This window comes from Eublepharis macularius, chromosome 9, assembly GCF_028583425.1.
Source record: "Eublepharis macularius isolate TG4126 chromosome 9, MPM_Emac_v1.0, whole genome shotgun sequence".
Taxonomy (NCBI): domain Eukaryota; kingdom Metazoa; phylum Chordata; class Lepidosauria; order Squamata; family Eublepharidae; genus Eublepharis; species Eublepharis macularius.
The window spans coordinates 66,413,388-66,426,902 of NC_072798.1; the positions used below are offsets into that span (position 1 = coordinate 66,413,388).

The 13,515-nt window shown below is 39.4% G+C and overlaps 1 protein-coding gene across 1 annotated transcript in view; it reads left to right on the top strand.

The window, feature by feature from the left end:
• The window catches only part of PPM1H (protein phosphatase, Mg2+/Mn2+ dependent 1H), a 128,369-nt gene that overhangs the window by 58,445 nt on the left and 56,409 nt on the right, over positions 1 to 13,515 (top strand). The window contains exon 4 of the mRNA XM_054989190.1: positions 1,938 to 2,050. Coding sequence (XP_054845165.1) covers positions 1,938 to 2,050 — 113 coding nt within the window. The remainder of the gene's footprint in view (positions 1 to 1,937; positions 2,051 to 13,515) is intronic.

Genomic DNA, 13,515 nt, shown 5'->3' on the forward strand with positions numbered 1-13,515 from the left:
TAGCATTTTAGGGAGCAGTAGGAGCTACAGCAGGAGCGGGGAGGCAGGAAAGTTCAGTTCTGGTCATAGGATCCAACTAATACTCTAATACATATGGATTGCTTTCCTTTCCTACAATAACAAATTGGATTCAGAAAGGTGTGAATTATTTGAGTGGATTAGATAAATTTATTGTGAGCACTTTTACAGCGGTGTTAGCTGACATTTTGTGCAGGACTTGGAGGGGTAAAGGTATGCTGTGGATCGACAAAACCATTTGCAGTATGAATTTTGCTGAAAATGCTTCTCATTCATGTATCCTTGGCGTATGTGTGCATATGACTGTGTAGACATTCTGTGAAGTTTAACTAAATATCAGTGTAAGGTATGTTTCCTACAAGATCAACATAGAAATTAAATAGCTCTTAGTCGGCTCTTTAATTTTGGCGTTCCCAAATCCACTAAGTATTTCATGCTTTCTCAGGATGGTCTTTTTATCCTTCCCTTTATAACATCCTAATATCTTCAGGCTGTGTTTGCCTTTTTAAAAGTGAGGTTGTTCTCTTTATGAGTATTCTACAATGATTTTTTGTTTGCAGAAAACCTTCTGCCTGGTTTACACGTGCAGCAGAATAAAATGATAGAATCTCTTGTATTATTGATCAGTTGCAGGGCTCATTTCCACGGGAACGCGCCGGAACACCATTCCGGCAGTTCCCCCAACAGTCAGGTGACCCTGCCCACCTGACTTTTGGACGTTTGGGGCCAGTTTGGCCTGGATTGGGGATGAAATGGCTCGGGTTGGTGCTGGGCAGGGGAACCTTCCACTGCCCAGCACTGACCCGGTCCTGGCTATTTCGGCCCCGATCCAGGCTGAAATGGGCCCAAAGCTGGTTTAGTCTGGATTGGGGCCAAAATGGCCCAGATCAGGTTGGTGCCCCGACCTGGTTTCGTCCCCAGTCTGGACCCAAAGGGCCCCAAATGGCCATTTTTGGCAATTTGGGGCCCATTTTGGCCGGGGTCAGGGCCAAAACCATCAGGATTGGGTTGGTGCCTGGTGAAGGACCCCTCCCGTACCCGCTCTGGGATGTTTTGGGCCTGATCCATGGCCATTTTGAGCCATTTTGGGCCCTTTTCAGCCTGGATTGGGGCCAAAACGGGCCTCGTTGGGCCGCTGCCAGATGGGGAAACACTCCCCTGTCTGGCAGCAGCCGAATCCCAGCCATTTTGGCCTGATCAAGGGGCATGGCATATGCTAATGATTTATGCTAATGAGTTCCTGCAGCTCTTTTTCTATGAGATGACCCCTGATCAGTTGTGCCACAGATTGCCAGACATGAGAGTAGGCAGGGATCACGTTAACTTTTTTCTTTATATAAACATTTTATTTATTATTTATTTATTTCGATTTATAAATCACCCATCCTCCGGGGCTCTGTGCTTTTAATCAAACTCTGTTTACAACAGAATTATTTTTAAAATGCAATCAGAAGCTAAAACATTATAAAATAACTGGCTAATCTTTTTTAAAAAAAACGAGCAGCAAAAATATACAAGTTCTAAAACCTAAGATTAGCAGGAAAGATATGTAATACATTTTGACTGCTTTCCTCCTTTTTGATAAGTCATTTTCTGACTATTCTGCAGCGGGTACAGGCCAGAACTTTCTCTTGTATTGTAAAGGAGGAAACTGATTTAACCTTTTTTGCTAGTCTGTTTTTCTGCCTTCCACAATTTTCTGTCAATCTCTTACTGCCTCCCCAGTCTTATTTATTTTTTCTAGGTAGCTAACATTTTGTAACTTAATTGTCCTGCGTTTTTCCAGTCAGCAGCATTGGAAAACTTGATATGTTATATACATGGTTTCATTGGGTGCGTGTGTGGGGGGTGGAAGGGAATAGCAATCTTGAAAATTAGTCTCTAAACCTTGTTTTTTTGTTTCCCTCACCCTCCCACAGGATCTACAGATAGAGCGAGAAAAGACTGTGTACAATATATCTGGGGGCTGCACAGCCCTGGTTGTGGTGTATTTACTAGGAAAGCTGTATGTGGCAAATGCTGGTGATAGCAGGTAAGCTGAGTTCTTGAACTATTCCTTACAACTTACCAAGGAAAACCATGTGTCAGTGTTTCTTTTTAAGACCAGTCACAATGATAACATCACTATTAAGGTTAATGCCTGCTTCAGAATTTGAATGGATGCCACAGGTTTATTTCATGATATTTCAGAGGGGTCCCCTGTCCCCCAAGAGCAGTATTTCAGGAGGCATTTGGAGATGTACAGGGAGGTAGAACAGTTATGGGCCACAAATAGAAATCCATCCATCAGCAGGTATTTTCCACAGGACCCATGCCAGTGATTACTGTCTTGCAATGTAAAATGCATTAATTGATTTCTGTTCAGTGTCATCATGATCTTGAGGACATGAGGCCAGCCGGACGTCTCCCTTTCTAAAGGAGATGGGTCTTTCCTCCCCCCACCCCCACTTTTGTGCCATACCTCAAACTGCATTATAGCACAGCCTATCTAGAAAGCTTTGCCTGACTCATTTAAGAAGGGTGTAAAAGATGCTTCTCCTGGAAGGGCTCTTACCAAGTTCAGGTGGCAGTGCTGTCCCAAGTTTGGGTAAGCTTTGAATATGGCAAACCTAGAGGTAGAAATCCTGTAACCGGAAAGATTTGGCAGTGAAGGAAGATGAGAGCTTTGAAAGAAAAAAGAAATGTGGGATACTCTGTAATGAAATTGGGTGGCTGATCAAGCTGAGAGAACCTGTCTTGTTTTCAGTTGTGTTAGTTTTAATCACTCTTTATACCTGGATTACAGCTAGCTACCTCGTTTGTTCATGCATAGTCTCATTTGAACCGTATCCAGAGTCTTTTTTAAAATGCACTTTTCAGGATAAGTACTGCGATATTACTTGGCATGCATTCCTCTCTCCTAAGAGAGAGCGGATATACTCATCAGGGTGTGTGTGTGTGTGTGTGTGTTTAAATGTATAAATCTCAAGACCAAAGAATTGATTTTCTGTCAATTGGAAATTGCACAAACTGCTGCAGGCACCAATGTCAGCAATATTCATAGAAAGTTACTGTTCTTTCATAATAAACCTTTGTAGTTTAGTGTTCTGGTAATTCAGTTGTGCATTGCGCTTTGTGTTTGAAAGTACGTGAAATGCACTGATTGGCATAGCATACGTTGTCAATGAATTATACCCACATTACAAATTCTACACTATTGTCATTATAATAGGGAATTTACAGCTCTATTCTAATAGCTACCAGAGATCTACTGCCAAAGATTTGACTGGTCTCTTTGAAATATATTCCTCCTCACCAGCCAGTTACAGTGCATAAGAACATAGGAAGAGCCCTGCTCTGTCAGACCAATGAACCATCTAGTCCAGCATCCTGTCTCAGACGGTGGCCAACCAATTACTCTGGAGGGCCAACAACAGTACACAGAGGCTGAGGCTTTCCCCTGATTTTGCTTCCTACAAGTAGTATTCAGATGTTTAGGGTCTCTGAATGTGCAGTAAAGGTGGGCATGAACCGAATTACAAACCAAAGTTCGACACGAACTGGGCTGGTTCGACATTTGTGAACCAGCAGTTTGTGGGACTGCTGGTTCATGAACTTTTGTACAGACTTCCATAACTTTTTAAGCTGGTTCGTTCAGTTCGTAATCGGTTTGTGAAGCCAGACAGCCAGGCACCAATCCATTAATTCCCTAGGAAACGGAGGGGGTGAACGTCTGCAGACCTTCTGCAGCTGTAGAAACACTAATCTTAGCCCTCAAAACCTTGATAAACAAGGATCAAGGAGCAAGAATTAGGCAACGGAGAGGATGGACGTTCTGCAGCCCTGGGATATCAATCATAGCCCTCAAACCCTTGATAGGCAGCTCTGCCTGCCAACCAGAGAGCTGCTATTTTCCTCTATAGAGAGCAATGAGTATAATAATAACCAGCTCGCAGCCTCGTGGTTCCACTTTCCAGTAGGCAAGAGACAGGGAAGAGCTGCTGTTGGGAGTTGGAGAGAGAGAGGGAAGATTTTGGAGCATTTTAGTGAAGTTGCTGGCTTGCTGCTTAAAAAGAGACTGATAAACAGTCTCTTTCTTATTTAGAGCACCTTTCCAAAACACCTTTCCGTGTCATGAAGTTTATCTTGATATGCTGCTAGTCCTCTTGGAACCATACATTTTGTGCCTTGCAAGATTTGTGTTTTCTATTTTCATCTCTTATTTTTTCCCCCTTCCTCTCAGATGGCAAAAAACTGAGAATTATGTCACGCAGTAGTTTGCAGCATTCTTTCTGTCGTGTTGGTGTATTTGCAGTTTTGCTGGTAGAAAATTAACAGTGTAGTGCAGTCAAGGCATGGACATGTCCGTTTGCAAAGCTATTCCAATCTAAGTTTATTCATGTCAATAATCTAGACTGGTGTGACTTCCTGTTTGGGATCCATGGAGGTCTAACGCAGCTCCACTTGCGGAGCTGACCGGACTGCCGTTTTAACCGGCCGGCGGGGTGAAAATAGCCCGCGGCCGACTGCTCTCAGGCGGGGAGCAGGCAAAGAACGCTCAAGACCCTAGGGTGAGCTAGATCTCGGACGAGGGGGGGCTCTATACAACGAGTCTCCCCCCGATCCTTGAGGTCCCACCTTGCGACGGGTCGGCTATAATCTCTGCGGCAGTTTTGGGGCCAATTCGGCTGGCATAAGACCTACATACCCAAGCATCGATTGGGGGAAGAAGCTGAGAGGAGAACTTAAAATCGAAACAGCGATTACAACCCGAGAAAAGTGAAGAGAAGGTAAAGATCATTATCTTCTGAGACGGGACAGATTGATAAAAACAGAGAGGAAAAAAAGTAGATTTTTAAACTGCAACAGACTAGTGAAAAGGAGGGGAAGACTCGGCAGGAATTGAATTTAAAAAGAGACTAAGTTTAAAGAAGTTATTAAAGAAATGGGACTATTGTTTTGAATACCTGTGGCTTTGGAGCTGTGAGAAAAAGACACCATCGCGAGATCTGCTGTGGGAAGACGGGAGACAGGAAGTGCGTAATAACAATAGAGTGGCTGGAGAGAAGCGGCCCTTGCTGGAGGGCAGGAAGTAGGGAATCGCCATTTTTGAAAGGGGAAGGGTCGCGGCTTCAGCGGAAGAGGAAGTAGGCCATCTTGGATTACAAAATCATAGAGAAATCATAGAGAAAAGACGCCCGACATTTTGGACTCTTTAAAATTTAATTTCTATAAGAAGACCGGGACATTTAAAATAGAAAAACGTTAAATTTTACGCCACGGAGTTAAGGAAGAGAGCGGATTCGTGGGAGCGAGCTAAAGCAAGCCCCACGATGTCAAAAAAAGAGTGGCAATCGGCAATAGAAAACCTGGATTAAAACCTGGACAAAAAACTTTTAGATATGATTAAAGAACTTAAGGACACGAAATTGGAGCTGATAAAAGAGGTTAAAGAGGTTACACAGACAGTAAAATCGGAGCTGTCAGAAGTGAAAAAAGGTATGGAAACAATACGAAGTGAATTACAAGGAACGCAGCAGAGAGTTAAAACAGTAGAAGACGCGATGGAGAATTTAGCAGACACGCAACAAACAGAGATGAGATTGGTGAAGGGGAGAATGTCAGTTGCAGAAACTAAACATATGGAGAAGCAGCTACGTTTTCGTGGCTTGCCAGAAGTGGAAGGAAAGTCAGCGCAAGAACAGATGACTGAGGTGTTGGCTGAGTACCTGGGGAAGGAGGAGGAGGAAGTTGTGGCTATCCTAGATGTGGCATACCGTGTGAATTCGAGAATAGCAACCCAGAGGAAACTACCAAGAGATGTGATTGTGCAGTTTACAACACGAAATATGAAAGAGAGGATTGTGACAAAACAGTTTCAAGATCCATTGGAGATTGATGGCAAGACGATTATTATAATGAAGGAACTGCCCAGATCAGTGTTACTGGACCGGAAAAAATATAAAGTGCTAATTCAGATTTTGAAGGACATGAAAATCAGGTACAGATGGGAGTTACCGGAAGGAGTGTCCTTTGAGTTTGGAGGGGCCAAAAAACGCATCAGATCTGAGCGAGAGATGGAGCGATTTATTAAGGACAATGAAAAAGACTTACCAACAAGATCATGAGTATGGAGTGTAAAGTATTATCTTGGAATGTAAATGGACTAAACTCACCGAATAAGAGGAAAAATACTTTTCACTGGCTACTAAAACAAAAATGTGACATTGTTTGTTTGCAAGAGACCCATATCAGAAAGCAGGATGTAAAATATTTAAAATCTGGAAAATTGGGCAAAGAATATGTAGCGGCCTCCAACAAGAAAAAAAGAGGAGTGGTGTTGTACATAAAAGAGGAGCTACAGCCAAAATTTGTTATGAGAGATGTGGAAGCTAGATTTGTAGCAGTGGAATGTATTTGGAATTTAAAGAGAGTGTTGGTAGTCGGACTTTATGCACCTAACGGTGCAAAAGAAAGCTTCTTTGAGGATTTAAGGAAGCATTTAGACGATCTTGCATACGACCAGATAATTCTTGCTGGAGACTTCAATGGAGTGACAGACTTGGAACTAGACAAAAAGACTACAACGGCACAAAAGAAAAGAGGACTATTACCAAAGCTTTTTTTTGAGTTGATTCAACAAGAGACTCTTGAAGATGTATGGAGGAGAGAATATCCTAAAAGCAGACAGTTTACTTTTTATTCTGCAAGGCATTCTACATTATCAAGAATTGATATGATCTGGGCCTCAAAAGACTTAGCATTATGGACTAAGGAGGTAGAAATAATGCCTATGGTAGGCTCAGATCACAACCCAATTATGTGGAAATTTGGAAAAAAGAGAAAAAGGAAAGCATGGAGAATAAATGAGGACTTGTTACAGGAAAGAGAGAATATGGAAATACTGAGAAGAGAGACAAAGTTTTTTATACAATACAACGTGAATAAAGAAGTACCAACCAATAAAGTTTGGGATGCTTACAAGGCGGTTGTAAGGGGCATACTAATGGACTTAAATGGTAGAGCAAGAAAGAAGAAAGAGGAGAAAAGACAAGAGATTGAGGAGAAAATAAAAGCCAAAGAAACACAGCTAAAAAAGAGACCAGGGAAAAAGAAGGTATACCAGGAAATTAAAATACTTCAAGAACAGCTAACAGCAATGAGCAATAAAGAATTGGAGTGGAATCTCAAAAGACTGAATCAAAAAGCGTTTGAGGGTGCTAATAAACCTGGGAAGTACCTGGCATGGCAATTGAAGAAGAAAAGGGAAAAGAAGATAATAAATAAAATTTGCGAAGATAACAAAACGTATTTGGAGCAGGCTACCATTAGTAGAGCCTTTTATAAATTTTACGCTAAGCTGTATAATAAAAAAGAAGTAAACAAAGAATCAATAGCGTCATATTTGGAGAAAACCAAACTTCCAGAAATCTCGGAAGCTTGGAGAAATAAGTTGAATAGTGAAGTAACTGACGAGGAAATAAGTAAGGCAATACAATCTGCAAATCTAGGAAAGGCGCCAGGGCCAGATGGACTTACGGCTAAATTCTATAAGACAATGGCTAATGAACTGGCACCATTCCTAAAAGAGGTGATGAATGGGGTTTTAAGGGATCAAAGGATTCCAGAAACTTGGAGTGAAGCGAATATATCATTGATCCCAAAAGAGGGCCAAGACCTGACTAATGTGAAAAATTATAGACCTATATCGCTACTCAACAATGACTATAAAATTTTTGCGAAGATATTGGCGGAGAGATTGAAGGGGTGGCTCTCGGAAGTCATAGAGGAGGAACAAGCAGGCTTTTTGCCAGACAGACAAATAAGAGACAACTTAAGGACAGTGATCAATGCTATTGAATATTATGACAAGCGTTGTGACAAAGAGGTTGGTTTCTTCTTTGTTGACGCTGAAAAAGCGTTTGACAATTTAAACTGGGACTTTATGTTTGCCACTATGGAAAAGCTACAATTGGGAGAAAGATTCATCAGAGCAATTAAGGAAATTTATAGAGACCAGACTGCAGCAATTGTGGTGAATGATGAATTGACCAAGAAATTGACGATAAGTAAAGGAACAAGACAAGGTTGCCCGTTATCTCCATTGTTGTTCATTTTAGTATTGGAGATTCTGATGATACAAATACGTCAAGATGATGAAATTCGTGGAATAAAAATAAAGGACTATTCATACAAGGTCAGAGCATTTGCGGATGACATAATGTTAATTGTAGAGGACCCATTGGAGAACATGCCAAGAGTGATAGATAAGATCAAGGAGTTTGGAGACTTGGCAGGTTTCTTCATTAACAAAAAGAAGTCAAAGATATTATGCAAAAATATGACTAAGCAGAAACAACAATTGTTAATGGAAACAACGGATTGTGAAGTAACAAGTAAAGTGAAATATTTGGGAGTCGAATTAACTGCAAAGAACATAGATCTATTCAAAAACAATTATGAAAAACTATGGACTCAGATAGAGAGAGACTTGATTAAATGGAATAGATTGAATTTGTCATGGTTGGGCAGGATTGCAGCAGTTAAGATGAATGTGTTACCAAGAGTAATGTTTTTGCTACAGACAATACCAATCATCAGAGACTCCAAACAATTTGAAAAATGGCAGAGGAAAATATCAGATTTTGTTTGGGCAGGCAAGAAGCCTCGAGTGAAAGTGAAAGTTTTACAAGATGCAAAGGAAAGAGGCGGAATGCAACTGCCCAATCTGAGACTTTATCATGATGCAATCTGCCTAGTTTGGTTGAAAGAATGGATGACATTAAAGAACAAGAAACTATTAGCCCTAGAGGGATATAAAAAAATATTTGGATGGCATGCATATTTATGGCATGACAAAGTAAAGGTCAACTCGATGTTCCTGCATCACTTTGTTCGGAGAAGTCTATACATAATCTGGAAGAAGTACAGAATTTATCTACAAGAAGGAACCCCTTTGTGGGTGGTTCCATATGAGGTGATAGACCCGAGAGCTGTTGATAATGAACAACAATGTTTAACGTATAAAGAAATAACTAAAACTGAAGCATCCAAACTTAGAATAAAGACACAAGAGGAACTATCACCTAACTACGATTGGTTCCAGTATAGACAGATCAGAGACTTATATAATTCGGACTCTGTAAAGGGAGGTATACGAATAGAGAATTCGGAACTAGAGCAGACCCTTCTTAAAGAAGATAAGAAAAGAATATCCAAGGTATACCAAGTACTGTTGAAGTGGTATACCGAGGATGAGATAGTTAAAACACAAATGGTGAAATGGGCTATAAACTTTAATAAAGAAATAACAATGGAGGCATGGGAATACTTGTGGAAAACTACAATGAAGACAACGACATGTATTAATATCAAAGAGAACATTTATAAAATGATCTATCGTTGGTACATGACACCAAAGAAGATTGCGCTAGGGAATTTGAATACTTCTAATAAATGCTGGAAATGTAAGAAGCATGAGGGCTCCCTCTATCATATGTGGTGGTCGTGTGAGGTAGCCAGGCAGTACTGGGGGGAAATAATAAGAGAAATGAGTGAAATTTTACAATTTCAAATTAATAAGAACCCAGAACTCCTGCTACTGAACTTGGGAATGGAGGGAATTCCAGCCCAACACAGGACGTTGATATTTTATATGACAGCAGCAGCTAGACTTTTGTATGCGCAAAAATGGAAAGTACAAGAAGTGCCAACTATTGAAGATTGGACTTACAAATTGCTGTATATGGCTGAAATGGATAAGATGACAAGAAAATTGAGAGATCTGGACTCAGGGCAGTTCAACACAGACTGGGAGAAGCTGAAACAATACCTGGAGAAGAAATGGGAGGTGGGAGGAAAACTGTGGCAGTTTGAGAACTACTGAAGTATTGAAGTAGAGGGGGGAGACTTTACCGGGGGGAGAAGAGATAAATGTGAATTAATAAGCAGTCAGATTAATAGATTGACATATATATAGATATATATAGGTTAACAAACAGAACATAGAGAAAATAATTAATTATAAGGACTAAATATAAGGAGCGATTAACTAACAATATTTTCTTTTTTTTCTGACAAGTTTTGTACCAAACTGAATGTCTGAAGATATAGATGGGTCAAATTGATTGACTACGTGAGGAGAGATATATAGAACTATTATAAAAAGATAGAATGAGTAATATATATAGAGAATAAGTCAAATTGTTTGATATAAACGAACGTATGATCTATATGGTTTATGATATATAGAAATACCTGAAATTGAAAAATTGGGATAAATTGTTTATCCAAGATGGAAACAAAGGCTTACAGTTTGGGCATATAATGTTAAAAATAGTTAAGGATGTACTGCTTAGAATAATGGAGAATATATATTTGTTTTAGATAGAGGAAGCTAATAAAAGTAAGGGAAAGGGGACAAAGGGTTGGAAAGCTGTTGGAAGTCAACAAAAAGGGGGGGGGAAAGGGAGGGGGTTAGAGATGAAAAAATTGGGGAAAATTGAATGTAAATGTGGAAATAATGGATTCTAACCCAATAAAAATTTTTCAAAAAAGAATAATCTAGACTGGTGTACATTTGATGTAAATCATAAGATTGCAGTGTGTATAATTTTACTATTTATTTCATAAAATATGCCAAATAATAAACTTTTATATGCCTCTAAGTTATAAATGCATATTTTGTTATTAAGCAATAAAATAAGGTTAAGTTTGGTCAGAGAGTATTACATGTGTTTCATTCCCCCCCCCCCAAAATTCTGGGGAAAAAACAGAAATTTATACTAGCCATGTTTTCAAAATACCCAGAAATTTTGCATCTCTACCTGAGTATATAGGAAGGTTTATGTGCAAACAGGTACTTTACGATGTACAACTTATATTTTCATAATATATGGAACTTCAGTTTATTTGTGTATTTACAAAATGCATACCCCAGCCTTTCTGTCCTCATCAGGGCCACCAGGTGACTAACAGGTAAAGCTTTAAGCTGGCTTTTGTCATTCTGTTAAACACTGTGAAAGTGAAATTGCAAAAACTGATTATCATCCTCAAACCCCTATCTGTAAATAGGATCCATACATTTTCTGATTCAGTAACAGTTCAAAAGAGCTATTATGTTTTACAGGACCCAGTTCTATTTTATGTAGTTCTTTCAGTTCTCAGTTTAATAGTATTTTCCTGGAATTTTCTTTCTTGGTAGGGTTGTGTGATTTCCTCTTAAAATAGGCACAAGCATCTCAAGAAAATGAGACTGGCTTTTTCAGATGGCACATAATGAATTGGAATTCATGGGGAAAAGATGCCTTAATGTCTTTCCTTGTACTTCTGTACATTAATCAGCACTTTGTGATTACAAGTGCAAACTTCAGAGGCAGGGGTGATGTGTTGCTACCAACGTCATAGGCAGTGTGAGTAAAGGCACTCACTGTTTCCTCTCCCTTCATCTTTTAGGGGAATGTTTGCTGTTTTATAGCAAGTACCAAGAATCTTCCTGTCCCTGAACAGTTGGGTAGCTGTGTGGCAAGCTGCTCATACTTAAACTCCTAGCGAACTGAATTTGAGTTGATTGACAGATATATCTTAGCCAAACAAACTGCTTACTACCGCACATAATTTTCTTATCTGGGTTTTTTAAAAACGAAAATAATTTACGTTGGTTGTACAGATTCCATCCTGCTTACAGATTCCTCACTGTGTGCTGGCCACATTGAAACTTCTGTTTCTTTCATTCCTTAATGCTTCTGGTTTAGCACTGTAGTACCAAGCCAAAAACAGACAGGGAGCTCCCATTAAGATGCACCTTTGCAAACAAGTGAAACAAAGAATTGTAAGCAGAATATATTAAAATATGTCCTGAGGATTGGTTCACACAAAGAAATTGTGCTTGTTTTTCCTCTCTATTATATTTTCTAGTAATATGACTATGCAGAGAAATGGAGATATTATAAATGCATTATATGTATATAACTACTATATAAATATACATATATTTCTAAAATTGTGTGGAGAAAACGTTTGAATTGGCTCTGTTGATGGATACAGCTGCATCTATTTTCATGAATGTTGCTACCCTTTTTTCAAAGTGTTCTAGTTAAGTAAATTACTTGAGCTGTCATCATGTAAGTATCTGGTTCACATGAAACTTTCCTCACACTATTGCATACCATAATGTAATACCAACCATGCAATGAAATAAGCACAATTACTTCTTCCATGAAGTAGTCTAGAAATTTCTGAATTTTTAAATATGACAAATCTAAGTAATTATCCTAATAGCTTTCTTAAACCATACTAAGTTTGCTGTAAACCAATCAGAGATGCCTGCCACAGGTATGTTGTAATGTATTTTTCCCTTGGTGTCTCGTCTCGACAAAAAATGAGCAGTTTTCTGAATAGCTAACCCAAGTTAAATGTTCAGTTTCCTGACTATGCCCTATTGGCATATTTGACAAAAAATGGAATGGCTCTGATAAAAGGCTGACAAAACTTGTTTTATTCTCAGATTGGTTTGGCTATTCGCTTTTGGCATCTGACATAGAGGTACCTGGTTTATTCATACATAATCTGATTCGAATCCATGGACACATGCCAGACACGTGTATATTTAGATGGCATAGTAAACGAATAGGGAGAAAAAAAATCTGTACTTGTAGCCTTCAGAGGGGCTTTCCCCCTCCCTTGGCTGTTTTCTGACATACCTAATCAAAATCTACTGACACAGGTCCCCAGCCTTCTTCCGTCTTATAGTAAAATCTCACCTTATTCTTTCTGTCAGCCTAATCTTTCTGTCTCTCATTTCCATTGACACACTTCAGATTGCTCTTCAGACAAGCCAGTTGCTTCTGTCTTACCTGCATAGCATTCACAATTGTTGGTGCCTTTTGACAAAATGGGCACATCCACCTGGTTCAGAATTCATAACGTTCTGTCAAAGAGAGTTTTCCAAATGATTTCTCTTTGTCACTTCTAACCAGGCTTTTTTTTGTAGCTTCCATTGTATAAATGTAAAGTTCAGTGTTGTGTTTCACATCATTTCTGGTTGAAAAGATGTGTAATAGAATCAGGGCATTCTGTGAATACTCCGAACAGGAGGAGATGATGGTAGTTGTTTTGAGCACAGAAATGGCAATTGACGTTCAACAAGAGTGAAATTGCACTTGTGACTTTATGCAGCGAAGTATTCTTTTCGCTTTGTGACTTGACCAGTTGTAACCAGCATGCCATTTCTGTCACTTTTTAAAAAAGAGAGGCCAGTAACATACAACAATTAGACACAAAGTTATATATGCACAAAAAGACTGATGAATTTTTTCAAAAGAACACGTGGGTGTTTCGGTTACAACTTTGGCCTTCCTTAAATTAATATTTTAATGCACCTGCCAGAGTCATTCATATTATCATGTAAGATTTGGCTGCAACCCCTTCACATATCGCTAGTCTTCAGAATACACATGAAAATACTTCACAGCTATCAGTTTGATTAGCACTTGGACACTGGCACTGTGAATGTATTGA